At 42.5% G+C, this 23,235-nt stretch overlaps 1 protein-coding gene across 1 annotated transcript; it reads left to right on the forward strand.

Moving 5' to 3' along the window:
* The first annotated feature begins 574 nt into the window (after positions 1–574).
* Positions 575–2,339, forward strand: LOC141835057 (3-ketoacyl-CoA synthase 11-like). Its single transcript, XM_074722486.1, has 2 exons — positions 575–1,395; positions 1,543–2,339. The coding sequence occupies exons 1-2, from the start codon at positions 668–670 to the stop codon at positions 2,306–2,308; spliced, it is 1,494 nt and encodes a 497-aa protein (XP_074578587.1). The 5' UTR covers positions 575–667; the 3' UTR covers positions 2,309–2,339.
* Positions 2,340–23,235: the final 20,896 nt, after the last annotated feature.

A 23,235-nucleotide genomic window follows, 5' to 3' on the forward strand; every position in this document is an offset into this window, starting at 1 on the left:
ATGTGATATTCTCACCAACCAACTAATCGTATATTTAAGGGAGAGAAATTATAAATGAGCACAAGTGAAAAAGATAATCAGTCAAATATAAAACATTAAGTTTGTGTTAATTGGTAGATAAGTTACAGAAGAATGTATGACGGTGTAGAATTGGTAGTTAGTTGTCTCTCTTCTATACTCAACAAATATATAATTAGGATATATATAATTTTAGTTTAACCCTAACATTTACATCTAATTGGAGGATTCAATGATAAGAACTTGCGAAACTGTGGAAGTGAAAAATATATTTTTTAATTGCATGACTAGGTTTTTTAAAGAACTTGGTGAAATCATAATATAATTAATATTTATTCAAATTAATTTACACCTTAGCTTTAAAAGTGTTGATGGGACATGAAGTTATTTCTTTGATCACGACATTTCTCTGTGAAGAAGAAAGATATGCATCCTCATTAATAGGAGCAAAATTTTCTTAATTTAGTGTGAAATGAAGAAAATTATTCGATAAGCGATCAATTTCTTCATCTTCTTGAATTCTTGCTGATCGAAAACGTATCTATAAATTCTGCATTATCGCTCTAAATCATGAACAAAGCAAATCAATAGCTTATATACGATATAGATAGTGATCGTACGTGTAGATTTAAAGTTTAGCTGAAGCAACATGGTTAAAGAGAGCGAGCGGTACGCGAAGCTCGCCGTCGACTACCTCTTCGATCATGGCGTCTACTTCCTCGTCACCCTCTTGGTCGCTTTCTTCCTCATCCAAATGCCGACGGTAGCCTCCTTGGATGATCTCCGGCGTCGGCTGGACGCGACCACCGTGGTCCTCGGCGGATGCCTCCTGCTCTGCCTCGTCGTCATCTACCTGCTTTGGCGGCCGCGGCCGGTATACCTCATGGAGGTCGCTTGCTACAAGCCCAAGAAGACGAGCCACGAGTTCATGTCCGTGGCGGACTTCATCGGCGTCTTCCCTCCGGAGAACATCGAGTTCCAGCGCAGGATCCTGGAGCGCGCCGGCCTCGGGCACGACACGTACCTCCCGGAGAAGGTGGTGCGCTCGCGGTCGTACAACCACCCGGTGGAGGCGCGGAAGGAGGCGTGCGCCGTCATGTTTGAGCCCATCGAGGCGCTGCTGAAGAAGACGGGGCTGAGGCCGGAGGACATCGACATCTTGATCGTCAACTGCGGGCTGTACAACCCGGCGCCGTCTCTGTCGGCGATGGTGGTCAACAGGTTCAAGCTCCGGCACGACGTGATCACGTTCAGCCTGGGCGGGATGGGGTGCAGCGCGAGCCCGATCGGGGTGGCCCTCGCCAGGGATCTCCTCCAGCTCAACCGGAATTCATATGCCATCATAGTCAGCATCGAGAACACCTCCATGGGCGGCAGGTACAACTTTCGACGTCGTGATCACTTCGCCGAGGGCTCCGCCCTCGCCTTCGCCGCGCGTCTAACCAACGAAAGGGACGCCCGTGCATGGCGCATGTTACGAACGTTCTTTATTTGATTGAGTTGATTGAAATTTGAGAATTGCAGGTACGAGGGGAACGACCGGTCGATGCTGGTGTCCAACTGCTTGTTCCGGGTGGGCGGCGCCGCCGTGCTGCTGACCAACAAGCGCAGCGAGCGACGACGGTCCAAGTACCAGCTGATGCACGTGGTCCGCACGCACACGGGCGCCGAGGACAGGAGCTTCAATGCGGCGGCCCAGGCGGTGGACGCCGAAGGCAAGCTGGGCATCAAGCTCTCCAAGGACATCATGGCGGTGGCGTCCGACGCCCTCCGCCTGAACCTCACCACCCTCGGCCCCCTCATCCTCCCCGCCTCCGAGAAGCTGCTCTTCGCCGCCTCGTGGGTGGCGGAGCGGCTTACCAAGTCCGGGGCGAAGTCGTACGTGCCGGACTTCAAGCGCGCTGTGCAGCACATCTGCATCCACACCGGCGGCCGCGCAGTGATCGACGAGATGGGGCGGCACCTGCAGCTCAACGAGCAGCACCTGGAGCCGTCGCGTATGACACTGTTCCGCTTCGGCAACACGTCGAGCAGCTCGATCTGGTACGTGCTGACCTACATGGAGGCCAAGGGCCGCGTGCGCAAGGGCGACCGCGTGTGGCAGATCGCGCTGGGCGGCGGATTCAAGTGCAACAGCGCGGTGTGGAGGGCGCTCCGGGCCGTCGACCCGGCGGCGGAGGACCCCAACCTCAACCCGTGGGCGGACGAGATCGACAAGTACCCAGTGGAACTCATCGTCCCGCCCAACACCGACACCATGGGAATCCACCTCGTTAAATTTGATTATTAATTAATTCACGATACCTACGTACGCAGAATAATTAATTACATGATATGACGCAGAGCAGTGTGCTGATTGTTCCTCTGTGCTCAATATATATATATCTATCACTCGCATAATGGAAAGTATACATAACAGATAATAATGAGGGTCCACGTGTTAATTCCTGCTGTTAATCCATGCAGTTTGCTGATCAACGTGTCGGTGTGTGTGTGCTCTGTACACAGATAATTTATATTACAGAGATAATTTAGAAAGAAAGAATTATGCGGCAACGAACTTTGTCAAATTTTCGGCGGCAGTAGTGTTCATTGCATGGGTGCCAGTGCTTTAAATAGCATATTAATTTTATTAAAACCTATATATTGACCTAATTAAACATGTAAAACAATCCATTTCTATTATGATTTGATGATTTGCTACTAATTACTGAAAGATCATAGATCGTACGTAGTCTAAACAAGCTTTGGAATAGGCATCAGTGTCTAGCTAGGGCGCATTAGCTACAGTCGTATTGACCATGGAATATTTACTTTGTCTTCTTTATTTAAAAAATAATAAATCCCAATCAGTCTCATAGCTACATCTCTGGGGTGGTCAGTCCGGTCCCACGGAAGTTTCCCACCGACCACCATGGTAAATCGGGAAGCGCATACGACGGCCAATCCAGATGCCCAACATCCTTTGATTGCATTCCCCATTTGGAAAAAAATTCATGCAAATACATCGTAGCTAGGGATCGAACCGCGGGTCCCTAAATTACAATCCGAATATCCTACCGTTGCACCATTGCCCCGGGGACTTGTCTTCTTTATTTAGAGAAATAACATGAGTAGGTCCAATTGCCCTTAATCGATATATGGAATGATAATTTTCACATGCTTTGAAACATTGCTACGGCAAACCTTTAAGTTATTTCTATCATGTTCGCGACTCAACCAACCAATTATTCTACTGATTTCAATAATTTTGGATCTATAGTTGTTTGATCGGATGATGCCTCTATCATAGTATATGGTTTTTCATTATGCCAACTTAAAGTCTACATCATTACAAAAAAAAAAACTTATTAGCGATGGAATTATTCGTTACTAATCGATTGTTAAACTCATTTAGCGATCGATATGATTAATAATGAAAAATAAATTTTCATTGCTAAAATTCTCTAAATATTCAATAATGCTGTTCCGACCAATACACTATGGATGATTCAAACGTCGATTCAGAACTGCTGACGTGCACGCTCCTCGAAGAGAATCGCTCAGAGAGATGAGAGGACCTGAAAAGCACTAAAAAAGAGGTTTAGAATGACATCCGGGGTGAGTCCCAGCAAGCCACTCCGACGCTCAAATTAGGGTTCGACGTGAGAAAGGAGTTTAATGACTTGGGGAAATTAGGGTAGATGTGTGCGTACCTGTACCCATAGGCATGAGTTACCTTTTCATAGTAGTTGATCTCCGAAATATTAGCATCTGTTTAGGAAATATTCTAAGATATCCGTTCCAATTTTTTAGGAAGATTCTGAAATATTTGTTTAAGAAATATTTCGAGATATTTTCCTTATTCTTTAGGTGAACCGGTTTTAGGATTTCTTAATCTTAAAAATGAACCAGTCTTATGACTTTATCCTTGATGAGGTGTCATCGTCCCGCCGTATTATAAGCATCCCCAATTAGTCTAGTCGAAGGAGGTGTAGTCCGACTGACTGGACTGTGCTGAGTTGTTATCGGGATACCTTGATGAGGTGTTATCGTCCCGCTTGATGAGGTGTCATAAGGCAAAGTCACGATCTCGGGACTCGATGCTCCGAGCTTGTCGTAAGGCAAAGTCGCGAGCTCGGGGCTCGGTGCTCTAGGTCTGTCGTAAGGCAAAGTCGCGACTTTGGGGCTTGGTACTCCGGCCTGTCATAAGGCAAAGTCATTGAGCTCGAGGCTCGGAGTTCCGACCTATCGTAAGGCAAAGTCATCCAGCTCGGGGCTCAGAGTTTTGGCCTGTCGTAAGGCAAAGTCTTCGAGCTCGGGGCTCGGAGTTCTGGCCTGTCGTAAGGCAAAGTCATCGAGCTCGGGGCTCAGAGTTCCAGACCTGTCATAAGGCAAAGTCGTGAGCTCGGGACTCGGTGTTCCGGGCCTAATCGTAAGGCAAGTTCTGGTGTTTCGGCTTGTCGTAAGACAAGTTCTTTGAGCTTGGGGCTTGGTGTTTCGGCCTGTCGTAAGGCGGAGCTATCGAGCTTGGGGCTCGGTGCTCCGGGCTTGTTGTAAGGTAAGTTCTGGTGTTCCGGCCTGTCGTAAGGCAAGTACTTCGAGCTCGGGGCTCGGTGTTTCAGCCTGTCATAAGGCGGAGCCATTAGCGAGGGGCTGAGAGGGCCGAGAGAAGGTTTGATTCATCCGAGTCTGTTGTAAGGCGAAGCCATCAGCGAGGGGCTGAGAGGGCCGAGAGAAGGTTTGAGTTATCCGAGCCTGTCGTAAGACGGAGCCATCAGCGAGGGGCTGAGAGGGCCGAGAGAAGGTCTGAGTCATCTGAGTCTGTCGTAAGGCGGAGTCATTAGCGAGGGGATGAGAGGGCCGAGAGAAGGTCTGAGTCATCCGAGCCTGTCGTAAGGTAGAGCCATCAGCGAGGGGCTGAGTGTTGGTGCAGGGAGCACCAGCAGATCAAACCTGAGTTTTGATAATGGAACTAGGTTCAAGTTAAGTGTGTATGTTGGACTGATATGTTAATCTAAGTGTGCAGGAAGCACAGGTTTGACTAAGTCCTAGTGGAAACTAGGCAATGAAGTCTTGGCAGAGTCAAGGGCACCAGGTGAAGTCTGGGCTGGTCAGGAGGACCAGGCCGCAGCAGAAGTCTGGGTTAGTCAGGAGGACCAAACCGCAGCAGAAGACTGAACTGATCGGGAAGGATCGAGTCGCAGCAGAAGACTGGGCTGGTCGGGAAGGACCGAGCCGCAACACAAATCCTGGGGGCCGAGGACAGAGCCAAGCAAAAGTCCAACGAGTCAGGAGGACTCGATTGGCATTAGGTAAATTCTCTTGAGTAGAGTGGGTGAGGACGCGTTCCCAAGGGGAATATTAGGCGTCGATCTAACCCAAGATTTCACTGAAAACCTGAAGTTAAGACCTTGAGTTGGTTCCAGGAACTGGCTCAAAAATAATCTTATTTTGCATGTTATTTGCTAACATTTTTGCAGGAATGGAAAAATCGATCGAAAGCAAACTCTGGGATAAAAAGTTGATTTTTGTCACTGGAGTCGACCCAGATGGGACTGGAGTCGACTCCAGCTGAGTCAGCCGAATCCCGGAAGTCAGCGTGACGATTTTCCGCCACTTCGACTGGAGTCGACTCGGGTGGACTCTGAGTCGACTCAGGGTCAAAGACTATCCAGTTGACGCCACAGCGACTGGAGTCGACTCAGTCAGCAGTGGAGTCGACTCAGGCAGGATAACGAGCGGGAACGATAGAATTCTATCTGCCACGTCGACTGGAGTCGACCCAGATGAATAGTTGAGTCGACTCAGGCCAACTATAAAAGAAGGACGCGAGCAGCAACCGTACAACACCAGTTTTTACAATTCCAAGCTCCGTTCTCACGACTCCCAAGTGCTACTTGCTCGATATCGGTGTCATACACGATTCAGATCATCCCGAGATCAGCCGATACGCCGAGATCAATTTTTGGGGAGTTTCAGCGCGATCCAAAAGTCGGTAACTAAGTTTATTTATTTGCATTTTAATTGTACCAAGTTTCTGAAGTTGTGATCGCTTGTACTTCCTTACACTTGCTTCCGTAAGGGGCAAGTGCTTTAGTGGATTTGCCCGCAGTAAACGGTTAAGGACCGTGGGCCTTGGAGTAGCAGCCTTGGGCTGTGAACCAAGTAAATAAAAGCGTCAGTTACTCTTTTTATTTTTGCTTTTCATTTCAACTGCTTTCGCAAGTGTTTCACTAAATCGCTTCCGCACGTACTTCGAACTCCGATCTTATTAAAAATCGAAAAGTGTTAAACATGCTATTCACCCCCCCTCTAGCGTGTTCTCGATCCTACACTGAGAGGGCCGAGAGAAGGTCTGAGTCATCCGAACCTATCGTAAGGCGGAGCCATCAGCGAGGGGCTGAGAGGGCCGAGAGAAGGTCTGAGTCATCCAAGCTTGTCGTAAGGCGGAGCCATCAACGAGGGGCTGAGAGGGCCGAGAGAAGGTCTGAGTCATCCAAGCTTGTTGTAAGGTGGAGCCATCAGCAAGGGGCTGAGAGGGCCAAGAGAAGGTCTGAGTCATCCGAGCCTATCGTAAGGTGGAGCCATCAACGAGGGGCTGAGAGAGCTGAGAGAAGGTCTGAGTCATCCGAGCTTGTCGTAAGGTGGAGCCATCAGCGAGGGGCTGAGAGGGTCGAGAGAAGGTCTGAGTCATCCGAGCCTGTTGTAAGGCGGAGCCATCAGCGAGGGACTGAGAGGGCCGAGAGAAGGTTTGAGCAAGCCTGTCGTAAGGCCGTGAGCTCAGGACTCGGTGTTCCATGCATGAGAGTTTTGAAACATTTCAATATTAGATTTATGAATTAATACTGTAAAGATTAATGACCCGATGAATGAATTAAAATAAATAGAGTTAATAAAGATATCTTGATAATTCGTAGAGAATATAATAGTGTCCAACTCAATAACAGGGGCGAATGATGAATCAGCCTGATGGAGAAAACAAATATATGGAAACCGAGGTCTTGCTAGGATTTAAAAGATCCCAACAATATTCAGAGAGGCTAAAGTATTATAGTGTCATGAAAAACAACATCGTGCAGTCATAACTATTCTGATACTGGGTCTTTGTCCCCAAAAAAGACACTGTAAGGAAGCCTGAATCTCAATTGATAAAGAAAAAAATCCTCTCTGTTGTTGAAGAAATGTTATCTGAACCATCTTAGAGAGAAAGAAATTTCACACCAAGAGAAAATAGCAACTGAAGAGTAATTGAAAATTTTAAGTAATCTCCAAACTATAGTAGTTGTAATATCAATTGATTTTTGCGCCTTGTCCGCGACTATGTCCTAGTCTAGGGAGATTGAGCCCTGATAAAAGTAATTGTTGATGGATGTCGTTGGTCAGAGACCAAGAGAGTTTCTGGAAGCACCTGAGAGTTTCTAGAGATATTTCAAGTAAACAAATATTAAATGAAGCAATACTATAAGTATTAGTAATCTGATAAATAAATTATAAAATAAAGAGTGTTAAAGAAAATATCCTGATGATTTGAAGAGAAGCTTATGTTCAATATTGAGGCTCTACTTTAATAATGATAGGAATGACTCCTTGTTAATAAAGAGTACATATGTCTTGAGCTGACACCATCGCTAATAATTCAAGAAATATGTTAACTGCTATAGTAGTCTTCATTATCTTCAAATACTTGTTTGGACTATGGAGCTAGAACATTGCTACGAATTCAGAATCACCAGTATTATTGGATAGAACATCTTAAAAGCCTTGCTCATTTCTGCAACAATCCATTAGAATTGAAATTAGAACAATTTCTCTTTTAATCTAAAGGTTGTGATCATTCTTGTTAGATTGACAATTCCATGAACAATTAGTCTGATAACAAAAGTAGAAATAGCAATAGCGTTAGTTGGTTATTCAACATGTTTTGGATATATTTTATTTGCATAAGTTGGCAATTGAGAACTGATTATGAAGCAATTTTCTAACAATAAAATTTGTAAAAATAGATGAAGACATTAGTAAAAAGAATATGTAGAGGTTCTCTTTGTGATGAGAGGACTTAGCATCTACTCTTAATTCAAGATATGTTCACATCAAGTAATCTTCACCACATGAATAAAACTATAAAAGAAAAGTACGACAATAAGAGTAAAGAGACTTATCTCATCAGAAAAAGTTATTTGAGACTACCAACAGAGGCTGTAACGACCCGGCCCCTCGGCCCCTTGGGCGGCCCAACTGGCGGCCCCTTGGCGGTCCCTTGGGTGGCCCAACTGGCGGCCCAACTGGCGACCCCTTATGTCGTCAACCGACGACCCTCGGCCGTGCCGTTACTCACTAGGTCTTTCCACCCCTGGCTAGTGGATTTTTGCCTTCCCCAGGATTCAAACTCTAGACCTCCAGGTTAAGTACTAGAGTTTATGAATCCTGGTAGCCAAGTGAGCGCCGCTCACTTGGCTACCAGGATTCATAAACTCTAGTACTTAACCTGGAGGTCTAGAGTTTGAATCCTGGGGAAGGCAAAAAATCCACTAGCCAGGGGTGGAAAGACCTAGTGAGTAACGGCACGGCCGAGGGTCGTCGGTTGACGACATAAGGGGTCGCCAGTTAGGCCGCCAGTTGGGCCACCCAAGGGACCGCCAGTTGGGCTGCCCAAGGGGCCGAGGGGCCGAGGGGCCGGGTCGTTACAATAAAAAGGCGTCTTTTTATTGTAACGACATCTGAGTTATGATCCCGCGTAGTTCGATTTCCAACTACGGCGTATTTACAAAAATTTTTTTTATTATAACGACCCGGCCCCTCCCAACTGGCGGCCCAACTGGCGGCCCCTTGGCGGTCCCTTGGGCGATCCAACTGGCGGCCCAACTGGCGACCCCTTATGTCGTCAAACGACGACCCTTGGCCGTGCCGTTACTCACTAGGTCTTTCCACCCCTGGCCAGTGGATTTTTGCCTTCCCCAGGATTCGAACTCTAGACCTCCAGGTTAAGTAGTAGAGTTTATGAATCCTGGTAGCCAAGTGAGCGCTTCTCACTTGGCTACCAGGATTCATAAACTCTAGTACTTAACCTGGAGGTCTAGAGTTCGAATCCTTGGGAAGGCAAAAATCCACTGGCCAGGGGTGGAAAGACCTAGTGAGTAACGGCACGGCCAAGGGTCGTTGGTTGACGACATAAGGGGTCGCTAGTTGGGCCGCCAGTTGGGCCGCCCAAGGGACCGCCAAGGGGCCGCCAGTTGGGCCGCCCAAGGGGCCGAGGGGCCGGGTCGCTCACTTGGCTACCAGGATTCATAAACTCTAGTACTTAACCTGGAGGTCTAGAGTTCGAATCCTGGGGAAGGCAAAAATCCACTGGCCAGGGGTGGAAAGACCTAGTGAGTAACGGCACGGCCGAGGATCGTCGGTTGACGACATAAGGAGTCGCCAGTTGGGCCACCCAAGGGACCGCCAAGGGGCCGCCAGTTGGGCCGCCCAAGGGGCCGAGGGGCCGGGTCGTTATAGAGGCTTCAAAAAATAAGTTTTGTAAGAGCACAAACTAATCAACATCATAGAATCTCATGAAAAGGTTATGCCTTGTTCATTTACTCTAGCAAATACAACTAATTACGATTTCCTTTCTCCTTTATCTAAGAAATTCATATTCTTCTTGAGAAGATAAGAGCCATAGCTTGTGCTTTAGAAGTTGTAAAAGCAACATTTGAATTTACCCTTCATATAAAATGCATTGCTTATCTGGAGATGTCGAGATCGAATGCTCGTATCATGAGTTTGATAGAAATATATAAAAAGTCAAATCCATGAAATCTGAGAGATATAAATAGAAATCCCAACTAGTCTTGTCTAAAGAAACAAACTGAAGGCACTAGAAGTCCAAAATATTGAAGAGCAAGAATAAAACAAATAACAAGAGCTTTTTCCCATATTAAGGACCTTTTAACAAAACTAAGAGATCCAATAAATTCTGAGACTGCATATAATTGAATATCTTACTTTTGCCATCTTCTTTCTTAGTTGTAGCTCTCTTTCAATTAATATATCAATAGTAAGTAAGGTCAGCTTTCAATGAAAAGAATACTCCATCTACTACCAACTTGTCGGTGAATTCAGAGCCATGTCGGGAGATAATGTGATAAGCAACTAACCATACTGCATGTATAAGGACAAGCTTTGCCAAAAAATAATCATCACAAAGGGCAAATAAATAAAAAATGTTGGTATATAGCTCCTAGATATATGCATCTTTCAGGATATACAAATTATTATCGGGGTTGGAACATCATGCTAGTTAAGGTCAATGCTAGCAAATGAAAAAGTAGAAACATATACAAAGTGATGAAATTCAACTACCATGCCAGGAGACAATGGGATAATCAAATGACCATACTATATGCGGGCATATCAATTTCAATAGCAATAAATAGCAATTTCAACGGCCATTTCAGAACTTATGTTAGTGTCTTAGATCTTCTCGTTACTAACTCTCAGTATCATAAACATGAATGAAATTTTTGGTAATATTTTGCAAATCCTTGGCAGGTGGTCTTGTTGTAGCTGTCTTGATATGTTGGCATTAATAAAACATTTTTCAAAGTGCATGGTTCCACCGAAAACATCATTAACAACTTCCACACGATCATATTGAGGCAGTTGGAGATTCTCTAGCTGAGAGTTCTGGAATGTGAACCTGCTTTCTGATCTCAATGCTTGTCGACGTTTATTACCAATGGCACACTCATTCATACTTGGTGAATTATGTCTTACACTATGAGTAGGAACTTGGTGAATTACGTCTGAACGATGATTAGTAAGAATGTGAACTCTTCCATTTTCAGCATTTCCTAATTCAACAACTTCCTTTCCAATTTTAGAATCAACATATTGGGGTAATAAATCAGTGCAACCCCTTCCTCTAATATCTGTCATTACTGTGTAATCAAGTAATTAGACATATAAGATTCTATAACTTGGACTCCTTCCACATTCCTTTTGGCCACGAATCCTTCTATTCACTACTACAAAAAAGCTAATACACAACGCTTTTTATGCGTTGTCTATTTGGCATAAAAAGCATTGTAAAAGCCCTTGTTGTAAAAGAGGAGTCTTAAAGACAACGCAGAAAAAGCGTTGTCTTTGTTAACATCGACAATACTTTTTGCAACCTTTAAAAAGCGTTGTCTATTATAGTTAACAACGTTGTCTATTATAGTTAACATGCGTTATCTATTATATTTAACAGCGTTGTCTATTATATAAATATTATTATCAATAAATAAAAACCATCGTATTTTCCATGTACAAAAACAAAGTCTATTATATTTACCAAATGGCTTCTATATACAAAATCATTGTCTATTACAAAAGCATTGTCTATTTCAAAAGCATTACATAGACTTAATTACAAAATATAGGCTGATAAGTGGCATTTTCTTTGGGTAAATTAGGGTTAGATTGGACCGCATTTCATATCATAAATAGGAATTTTGGACTATTTCTTTATTTTGGATGAATTTATGGTCTTTATTGTAATTTGCATTAAATTATGGAAATTTATGGATATTAATTTTGTGGTCTTTAATGTTTGCAGGAATTAGAATGATGATAATGATAAATTGGAGGGCTAAATTATAAGAAAAATCAATTCTGGTTCGAGTTGGACCCAAATTGAATTCAATTGACTCAATTAGATTGGAAAATCAAGCTAAATTGGGCTCAAATGGTGCTTAATGAACCCAATTCAATTTCATCCGGCCTATTTCTATTAACTCAGCCCGGCCCATTCTATTACAATCATCCCAAATTCAAAATGATCCAGCCAATTTTTAATTGGCTCAGCCAAATTGCTTCAAGCTCTTAAATCAACTCAGTCAAGGTTGAGCCCGAGTTTAAGTGTGGTGCGGTCAACCAGTCCAAGGTAGGTTAAAAGCCGATTAGGGCAACGACGCAACGAGGCTCGGCGCATTTCTTCTCTTCCGCGATTTCTACACTGTTCATCGTCTTCGCCGCCGCGATTCCGAGCCATCGCGCGCGCACCTTCCTTCGTCATCTCCCACTCCGATCAACCCCTGAGCTGTGGCCGGTGTCCACGAAGATCCACGAGCACCGACGACAATGCAGGGGAGCGGCCGTGAGCGATTTGCTCAGGCGCGGTTTCTCTTCAACCCTCCGGTTCTTTGGCGGCTGTGAGTGATTTGCTCCAGTTGTTGAAGGCCTGCAGTACATCAAGAGTATTCGGCGTGAGCGATTTGCTCCACGGAATCTCTGTAGCATCCGCATCCACCGAAGCTTGGTTTGGGACGCCGGCTGTAGCTTCGACCATCCCCTTCACCGAAGACGCGAGGTAAGGCATTGTTTGGCTTTCTGACTTGTCTGTGGTTTTGCAAGGCTGAGCAGTGGCGAAGTTCGCTGTCTTCCCCGATTTGAGCTCGTCGGCGGTTGGTCTATCTCCGGTGGTGCTTATTCATCCACGTTGGTGCAAGTTGCTCAGAATGGTGTATGCTGCCGCTTGGGAGTTAATTGGAGCCATCCATCCCCTTCCATCCATCCGTCCACTTTCATCCATCGTTCCCTGTTTCTCCTCCCTTCAATGGAGCCGGCGCTGTTGAGGGAAGGATTCAAACCCTAACTTTAGCTTTCTTTCTTTAGCTTTGTTAGATGCTAACTTTAAACATTCAAACCCCCCCCTTTGCTCGGTTCTGTGGTTACACTCCACATGCTCTGATTTTGCTTGATAAGTTAATTTGGTTTCATCTGTTCGGCAGAGCATCAAAAATCCTGTTCTATGTGTTGTTAATATGTGATTCAATTGCTTGTTACAGTTGTTGTTGATGAGGTTTGTTGTTGAGGCATGCGCTGTTCAGTGTTTACGATTAGGTTAGCAAGATGGTTAAATGTGAACACTATTGGATTTGTTGTCTTTGTAAGGTGTTGGAATAAGATGTTGGCTAGCCATTTGTATTGTGTGAATCAGTTGAACAGATTGTATGAATTCATGTGTTGTGAGTTTAATTCAGGCTTGTGAATAAAATAGTTTGTATTGGATGTGGTATGAAGTGGAACCTAGGTTGTGTGTTCATTTGAGATAACGATGTGGTGAATATGTTTCATGTGTTGTGTAGTGAACCGGTTTTGTAGCTTGTTTATTGTGTTGTGTGTATATATATATGAATAAAACTTGTGAATTAAGAATTGCAAATGGGGAATTGGTTGTATGCTAATGTAACTTAGTTGTTCATTTGGTTGTATATGTGTTATAAGTTGTATGTTGTATAATTGTAGTGTTGTATAATACATGTTGTATGGAATTATGTTGTAAGATTTACAATGGAAGCATGTTGTATGTTACATTTATTGTGTAAATGATATTCTGCATGTTGTATGTAGTGTAGAATGTATATAGTTGTATGATATTGTGCATGTTGTGTGAATAATATCTTGTATGTTGTATATTAAATCAATTGTACATATTGTGTGATTGAAATTCATTGTGTATGCTATTTGTATGATTAAGAATGTGTATTATGTATACTTAGTATTCTTTTGTAAATTGTAGGATTAAATTGTAAATAAATAAAGTTGTAGATAGTTAGATGAACAAAACACAATAAAACAGTCTAGAATAAATATCCTGTCATTGAGTCCGAGAGAGAGACGACCCAGACCTCCCTATTCTACTTAAAACGATGATAAGAGATTTGGTAATAAATAAATAATTAATTTTGACGGGTGTAAATGACACATTCAATAAGGGAATAATGTAAATAATAATAATAAAATTCTCATGCAAAACACACCACATCATATGCTTCTACCAACTATCACATTATATATGCTGTTGAAGTGATATGACCTCAGCTTCTACCCCTCACATGCCCGGCTGTAATCACATCTTCTTTTGTCCCTTTAATTTAAAATATGGAATATATAAGTAACATCTATATATTTAAACCAATAAAAACTAAGCTAAGATATATATAACTGTAAAGGTTTTAATTAGCTGCATGTTATAGTACCTTTGTCCATTGGTAATCAAATATAGTATCTATGCTTTTCTGTATTGTTGATGCATGCAGTTTTACAAGACATTGACTCGGATTTCTGGACGGAGATTTTCCTTGTTGATACGGACTACAATCGGAAGGCGGGTACCTTGACTTATCTCTTTTGATATGTCAATTATGATATGTATGGTTTAGTATCTAGTAGTAAATTTTTATGCATGTATATATTTGCCGTAGCATGTTTCTACCTGATACAAACTGTTTGCCTTTGTCTGATACTTGTTCTTAGATTAGGATACCTTGTTTCCTTTACTAGGCATTGATTTAGTTCTGGTTATACCTTGCATGTATACCTAGACTTATGATATTCAGGACATTTTGGCTTGCCCAATCTGGTGCATATTATATGGAGACATAGTTTGGTAGGATTGCATACATTAGTGTCATGCATCATCCTTGCATTATTGCATGCTAGCGATCATCGGCTCCTCCTTGATAGTCGTAGTCTGAGCCCGTCGCTAGTTTCATGATCTGCACACACAACCACTCATGGATTAGTGGTATATCAGGAGGGTGTGTGCAGTTGCTCTGTCAAGGCTCCGCTCGGCCGCATCAGAGGTATATGGTGCCATAGTGCCGTAGCGTGGTAGCATTACAGGGATCCCTCCTTCGTATTATGAGACGAGGAGATGAGAGCTTTGCTCCCCCATATCATTTGGGGAGGAGGATAGGTGTACTCCGCCAGCATCCTGTCCACTCGGTCACTGAGCAGTGATGGCAGAGTGCACAGTTGTCACAACCCTACCCACTCGACCTCACCATTGTGGTGACGGTGGCTGACTGGCGTCAGGGGTGACCATGTCATTGCATCATGTGCATACTGCATGGTTTGCATTGCTTGCTGTATTTGTTTGCTGCATATGTTTGACATGCATACAGGAGGACTTATGCATTTGGTTAGGCGACCTTGCATCTATTTGCATGGTTCATGCTATGATTCTGGTATGTACAGTTTCCCCAATTCCAGTGTGTATTTCTTTCTATACAGGCATGATTATTTACTAGTAGATAATTTATTATACATATCTATTGAATACCCGCTGAGTTCTTTGAACTCACCCCGTTGGTTGATTTCTCTTTTCAGGTTGATGTCTGTCCGGAGAGCCATGCTGCTAGTCCCCTGTCGAGATGATCTCGACATTTGGTTTTATTTTGGTTATGTTATCAGGATTTTACAGGACTTATTTATGTCGTATGGATTTTCTATATATATATGTTTCAGTCTTTTGGTATGCATGTTATAGAATACTAGTTGTGAATCTTATTTATATAGTTTTCAAACTTGTGGTGTGTTTGTTATGTGTGGATTTGTGACCGTGTAGGTCTTATTGGGGGCCATGTAGGCCTTTGTATATACATGTATTCAGGGTAATTGTCAGCGTTACAGGGGAGATGCTGTCGAAATTTTCGGCAGCCGTCTCCCGGGGCGTGACATATTGGACTTCTGCTTAACCTCGATCCTCGACCCCATGATTTCCTGCTAGACATCTGGTCCATTTAACCTGCCTAGACTTTCACTGCTAGACATATGTTTTACCTGACCTGCCTAGACTTCTACTACTAGACACCTGGTCCACTTGACCTGCCTAGACTTTCACCTGGTGCACTTGATCTGCCAAGTCTTCCTGCCTAGTCCTCTAGACCATGACATCCCACCTAATTAAGAAATAAATTTTTTAATTTAAATTTCCTAACAAATTAGAAAATTCTATAATTAAAAATTCTAAATTAAATCATAATATTTTCTTTTAGGAAATAAAAATTTTAATTAAAAAAATCTAATTAATTAGGAAATAATTTTTCTTAATACGAAATTTCCTAACAAATTAAGAAATTTGTATAATTAGAAATTCTGAATTAAATAATAAATTTTTCTAACTAGATTTAAAATTTTAACTATGACACACAAAACTATTTTACGTGCAATCTTACAATTTCTCTAATACGAAATTTCCTAACCGGTTTAGTGAAATTTACATAATTATAAATTTCTAAATTAAAATATGTTGGGATCGTCCTGGTGCAATGCGCGTGTTAACACGTTTCGGAAACGTGCGCAGCGGAAATAAACAAATAATTAAAACTAATTATTATACAACACACGCATGCTAAGCAGGAATTAAACAAGTACAAGGCATGACAGGAAATTAAAATTTTCAGAATAAAATTATTCTACTTGCATAAATAAAATTTACAGAATAAAATTATTCTAAACGTGTACCTCGCGATGACGATGTTGAGCCGTGTTGAATCAATCGAGCGATCCTCGTCCGAGTCCCGCCTCTACTGGTGATCCACGCCAAGCTCCCGTCTGGACGGCTTCGGAAGCCATGAGTCGCGTCATCGTCTTCGGTACTAGCCGATGATCGATGACGATCGAATCGAGAGAAGCCTTATTCCGAAAACCACGCAACAACGTGTGTCGCGATCGTTCCGGGGCTTTCTAACTATCATCGAGAATCGTATTCCCGATGTAGTTTATCGATGGTCAATCGTTGACCGCCGATTAGGACAAACAGTCGAAACTCTTTCCGACAAGAATGGAAATATTTTCCGATCGCTTCACAAGCTCTCGGTGGCAAACCCTAATACAATCAACCTTACCTCTCCTCTACCACACAACCAAACATGAACCATGTTACAATAACAACATCTCCTCTCCCACACACAACTACACTGCTGAAACAGACCAACAAACCGAAGAAGAAAATAAAACAGGATTTTCATACTTCAGCTCTTAGACGAAGAAGAACAGATTCTTCTCCTTCTTTCCGGCTACAGTGGTCAGCTTCTCCGGCAGAGAAGACCGGTGGGAGCATCCTAGTAGCTCCGGCGTTGGTTGCTTCTCCTTCTTTCCAGCGGCAGTGAGCAGCTTCTCCGGCAGAGAAGATCAGTGGGAGCCGAGCAGAGGTGGCCGGTGCCGCGCCGCGCAGAGCAGATCGTTGCCGCGTCGCGCAGAGGGCGTCGATGCCGGCGAGATCGCGGCTGAGCAGGGAGCAGTGCCGGCGAGATTGCGGCTGAGCAGGGAGTGATGCGGAACAGGGAACACCCACTCTGCTTCTCCGGCGGCGGCAGGGGCAGAGATCATGCGGCGGCAGCTACAGAACAGGAAGAGAGGATAATCGAAAACCAGCTCTGTGCGCCGCGCGGGAAGAAACCGGCTGCCCTCGCGTTCGCCGCTGGGAGGGCGGCTCTCCGGTCCGGCGAGCCTCGCGTGGAGGAGGAGAGGAGGGCGGTGCGCCGTCTGCTCGCGTGGAGGAGGAGGAGAGGAGGGCGGCGCGTCCACGGGTTGAAGAAGACGAACAGTACCTTTAGGTCTCGCGATTTTTACCCCTTTTAAAGAGAATGCTACAGTAGATTTAGGTTTAATCGGACGGAGCAATTTGAGTGAACCAGACTCAATTGAACCGGTTCATACAAGCTGAACCGGACTGGTTCGGTTCAGACACGTACCATCACAAACCAGATTTGTTTTGGTTCGCTTGGTTCACTAACCAAACGAACTCCGATTTGACTCAAATCAGTTTTGTTCGATTCGTCTTCACAAGACGAATCTACTCATCACTTCCGTTTTGCCAAAATCTCTTCCATCATGAACCAAACCAAGTTGGTTCAATTCGGTTCAAAACTGAATCATTTGGTTCACTAACCAAACGATCTCTGATTCAAACGAAATCAGTTTCGTTCATTTCATCTTCGTAAGACGAGTTCCATCATTTTGTCCATTGTCTGGTTCAACCAGACTTTATTTCTCTCGTTCTGAGAATCTAATTCTCAAACTCGTTTTAAGTCCTTCGGAGAACTTGTTGTGCGTGTGACCCAATAGGTTCCCGGTTATGTTGGTCGTCCGTAATTAACCATTAATTACGGAACGATCATGAGTGACACCTAGTAGTATATCATGATCCCCAATTGATCGAAAAATCAACGATTGATTCCAGAACAGTTCTAAACCTTTCAGCAGCTACACTGAATCGTGCCTCGTTCCTTTCACCGTCTTATACCCGCTTGGTTCAGGACATGGTCTATGTGTCGGTCCCCACTAGGCTGACTACGTCACACCTAGCCCAAGCTGCTTTCTTGTCCTGTGGATTCAAGTTACTTGTACATGTGTCCAAGAGTCTCGTACTCTTAACATGTAATGCTTTGGCCAAAGACTTTTAGTAACAATCCTGACAAGCGGCCGCAAGGTATACGTCTCCCTTTTCAAGGAGCGGTGAATCCTCTGTGGGCTATTCAAACACCTTCGGACACTTCGACTTATACCCAATCATCTCGGGTCCACACCTCCTCGGAGATGCTTACTTAAGATGTCAAAGTATAAGCCTCCATGACCAAGGTGACTTGAATACCGCAAGTCAAAGGAAACTCGCACTTAAGCTGCATTGAGATCTTCATTGACATATATATAGAACCATATGAAGTCTCAAGACAGGTCACTCCAATGAACTGGTTACCTTTAACCAGCATCCACGTTTAACTCTCAACATCTAATGTTGACAGCAGTGAGATCAGCTGCTTGGCTAACCAAGGAGTTCAAAACGTGCTAGTCTCGACAGAATCGATGACGTCCGTACTCATCAATCCTCGACTAGGGATAATTCCAATACATTCATAATTACACGTGTAGAGATGCTCACTAGTTGTGATCCAATCACAAATTCTCTTACGCTATGAATCGTATTGCGGACATTCAGTATTTGAGTTTAAGATCCAATCAAACACATATGGAATGTGCACTCAAATAGTGAATTGCTATTTATCCAATAAATAGTATAACCGTAAGGCGATTGCCTTAGGACACCTCTCAAATCTAACATTCCCTTTACCGAGAAAGACCATGGAGCAGCGACACTTACTCTCCCTTACAATTGGAGTCATTGGCGCTCAACCCACCAGTGATCTCCTCCTTCATGCGGTCGTGAGAAGCAGAGGAAGATGCAGCACAATCTGGGAGAAGAGAAGCGGCGCTGCGAGTCTATTCGACAAACGACGTGTAAAGAAGGGGCGGCCGACTAAGGTTTCAGCCTCTCCAATGGTCTACCATGGGTGAAAAGAGTCTAACGAGTCTTTTTTGGTGGCAAAATAGAGGGGAGAAGAAGAAGGGATCAGGGCTAGGGTTTGGCCTATCCACCTTCCTCAACGCTGCGCCCTTCTTAAATCCGACCTCCACGTGTTTTCTGGCACCGGATGCGAGCATGCAACGACGTCCACGTCGGTTTCGACAAAATCGGGCATGAGAAGATTTCTTCTTGTGCGTTCATGCAGGCGAGCGTCGATCGTGTAGCTTGAGAGGGAGAAGGTGGTGAACCGGGAGGAAACCAGATTGGAAAAACCTAATTGGCTTAAACTAGTTTTTAGGGTTACTGTAGCGAACTTGGTTCTTTCTTGGTTCGCTTTGTTCAATTCATCTTTACAAGATAAAACCCCTCATCGCTTCTATTTTGCCAAAATATTTTCTATTATGAACCAAACCAAGTTGGTTTAATTTTGTTCGATACTGAATCGTTTGATTCAATAACCAACCAACCTCCAATTTGAATCAAATCAATTTTATTTATTTCGTCTTCATAAGATGAAGTTTATTATTTTTCCTTTTGTCTGGTTCAATCAAACTTTATTTCTCTCGATCTAAGAATCAAATTCTCAAATTCGTTTTAAGTCCTTCGAAGAACTTATAGTGCGTGTGACCTAATAGGTTTCTGGTTATATTGGTTATCCGTAATTAACTATTAATTATGAAACGATCATGAGTAACACCTAGTAGTACATCATGATCTCCAATTGATCGAAAAATCAACGATTGATTCCAGAATAATTTTTAAACCTTTCAGCAGCTATAATAAAACATGCTTCGTTTCTTTTACCATCTTATACCTGCTTGGTTCAGGACATGGTCTATATGTGTCAGTCTTCACTAGGCTGACTACGTCACACCTAGTCCAAACTTACTTTCTTGTCTTGTGGATTCAAAGTGTCGTACTTTTGACATGTGATACTTTGGCCAAAGACTTTCAGTAACAATTCTAACAAGCGGTCGTAGAATATACATCTCTTTTTTCAGGAGCGGTGAATCCTCTATGAGTTATCCAAACACCTTCGAGCACTTCGATTTATACCCAATCATCCCGGGTCTGCACCTCCTTAGAGATGTTTACTTAAGATGTTAAAGTATAAGTCTCCGTGACCAAGATGACTTGAATACCGCAAGTCAAAGGAAACTCATACTTAAACTGCACTAAGATCTTCATTGACATATGTATAGAACTATATGAAGTCTCAAGGCAGGTCACTCCAATGAACTAGTTACCTTTAACTAGCATCCATGTTTAACTCTCAACATCCAATGTCTCCAGCCAACTTGATCAACTGCTTGGTAAACCAAGAAGTTTAAAACGTGTTAATCTCAATAGAATCAATGACATCCGTGCTAATCAATTCCTCAACTAGGAATAATTTCAATACATTCATAATTGCATATGTAGAGATACTCACTAATTGTGATCCAATCACAAATTCTTTCATGCTATGAATCGTATTGCAGGTATTCAGTAAATGAGTTTAAGATCCAATTAAATACATAGAAAAAAATTACTATTTATCTAATAAATAGTATAATCGTAAGACGATTGCCTTAAGGCATCTCTCAAATATAACAGAGAGGTCACACCTCCTTGATTTTTTTTTTATCTTATTGTTAAGAGGCTTCACATTCAGGATTTCTTCATTTATCAAAAGGTCTTCCCTCCAAAACTTCCTTATCTAAGAGACTTTACTTCTGGGTCTTTCTCATTTATTTAGTGCCAATCAACCTTGACTTAGCAACCATGGACTTTTTCTGCATCATTCAATAGTATCCCTTCTTCTTGGCAAAGACGATGGCGAAGATGTGAGCAACTATGAAGGCAGATCAAGTTGAAGGAAGAGCGAAGCATGTTAACTGCAAGAAGGGAATTATAAGAGGTTGCTCGAAAAATGAGATATAGAATTGAATGATACCAGTTGACAACACAGTGGATAAATAAAGTTACAATTCTTATTTAGAGGAATAAATCATCACTCAAGAAAGACAAGGAGAAACAAAAAGATATTTTAAATAAAGGAAATAGGGAAATTTTAATATGGATTATAATTATTCCATATTTATTGCTAAAATAAAATTGTTAACAAGCAATAAAAATTAAAAAAAATAATTTATTATAGACACATCTTTAACTTAGTTTGTTTTCTTTTTTCCATCAAAGTTTGTTTACATATGAGGTTTTTTCGCAATATTTAGTGTTGTTTTCACATAATCCTACTCCATCCATGATGGCTTAGACTAATGTGGAATCATAGTGACTGAGATAACACTATAACTCCAAGCCAAAATTCTTCGATCATCAGGCCAAATTTTCATCTGATGATTGATGACTAAATGCAAAGATCTCTGTCAAACAAACAGTTGAAGATTGTTTTGCAGTTTACTTAATTATCTAACCTGGGCAACTCCCAATTTTTCATTATCTAAATATTAACATATTCTTTGGATATAATTTCAGCACCAGCCTTGTCGGAGGCAATCTATGCTTGTTCCATCTGTGTAATCAGGGTTTGAATACATCTTTGCCAAACCTCCAGTGCAGATACTTCAATTTCTCCTAATACTCATGAGTTTCACCCCTACTAATTGGTTGTTTTCTTCTCTTTATTGTAGAGGCAAATGATGAATCTAGGACTAAAAGACTGTTGGATGGAGGCAAACAGTTGTCAGCTAATAAATCCACATTCTTTGAGATTTTATTGATCAATTTGTAATTTGTACAAGAGGCTGGAGGGTTGTTGTAGTTGAGAATGGCCATTGCTACTGCTGCCACTACTACTGCTAGCTGTACTATCTCCCTTTCCTTTCATGCCTTGTTCAACCACTTTTCCTCTCTTGTTGTCTAAACATCTTAAGCATTGATGATGTATGACAATGTAATGAGTGATAGATTTGTTATAGAAATCTATTCTATGACAGGTGATTAGATCACTTAAATGAGTTGGCATTGCATTGCATCAGTGTCATGTCAGAAACCTAACAATTGATCTACGTTTGTGCATTCTTTTAAGTATAATAATTGCTACAAAGTCCTATGGGAATAGTTAAAGGCCTAAGTCCATATAAAACACAGAGGAATACACAGCCAAAAGCCACTGCTGCAGAGAAAAAGTACTTTTTCTTTCTTTGTCTCCTCCAACATCAACACCAGCTGCAGTAAACATCATGCACCAACTTTCTTTTCTAGTCTCTCAGCAGTCAGCTAGTACAAAGAAAAGATGTTTCCTTAATTCAGTGCTCCAGTGCAGAAAAAAAAACCCTAGTAACTTGTGTGGGAGTTGAATTATAGTGACCAAGCAATAATTAGGAGATCCAAATGAGGATGGATGGGATGGGTAAATCAATGGTAGATTGATAGGTAGGGTTTGGCAGCTAAGTACCGTGGTCCAGGGCCTATAGGTTTGCATTGTGGGGATGGGCATATATGCATTAATGGTGTTCACAGAGATGAGCAGTGTTGATATAGTAAGACCCTGTACTCTCACTTCATAATAGAAATGAGAAGAAGAGAGGTAACAAGGCGAGCTAAGAGTGCACCATCAAAAGCATGCCGTGTCTCCCTCTTCAACCCCATCCCCACCCCTTATAGGCCTCGATCACAAGTTAATTTCTCTCTCTCTCTCTCTCTTATTGCATGCTTGAAGTCATCATTTTCAGCATGAAAAGTTTAGATTGATGTTTTTGTTTCTGAAGTAGTGGATCGATCGAAGATATTGGGCAAGTGAAGTGGAGGCTTTGAAGATATTTAATTCTGTGCATGGCTGCTTGCAGATATGTGTCTTTAAGATTAGTGTTACCTGATCAGTTATTGAACAATTAATTGTTTTAGACTAGTGAAATGGCTTATTCAGAAATTTCTTTTGTCATCTTTGTCTGTATATTTGAGGACACAAAAAGAAAAGTGTCTGCAAGAACAGATTAAAATTCATCCAAGGAAAAGTGGAGGAGAGACCTAGAACTGAAGTAATTACTTGGTAGTACATTAAAGGCTATCAACCGTAGAAACAAACAAACAAATAAAAAGAAACGTAGAGAAAAAGAATGCTGAAATCTTCTTTATTTGAATGAAAAGAAAGAAAGAAAGAGAAAAGAATGAAAAGT

Source organism: Curcuma longa, chromosome 9 (genome assembly GCF_044706935.1).
Source record: "Curcuma longa cultivar G26 ecotype Majalengka, Jawa Barat chromosome 9, ITB_CL_G26_1.1, whole genome shotgun sequence".
Classification (NCBI taxonomy): Eukaryota; Viridiplantae; Streptophyta; class Magnoliopsida; order Zingiberales; family Zingiberaceae; genus Curcuma; species Curcuma longa.

Coding starts and splice junctions, on each gene's coding strand:
- LOC141835057 (XM_074722486.1), top strand. CDS start 668: ATGGTTAAAGAGAGCGAGCGGTACGCGAAGCTCGCCGTCGACTACCTC. Junction 1,396..1,542: donor AACACCTCCATGGGCGGCAG/GTACAACTTTCG, acceptor TGAGAATTGCAG/GTACGAGGGGAACGACCGGT.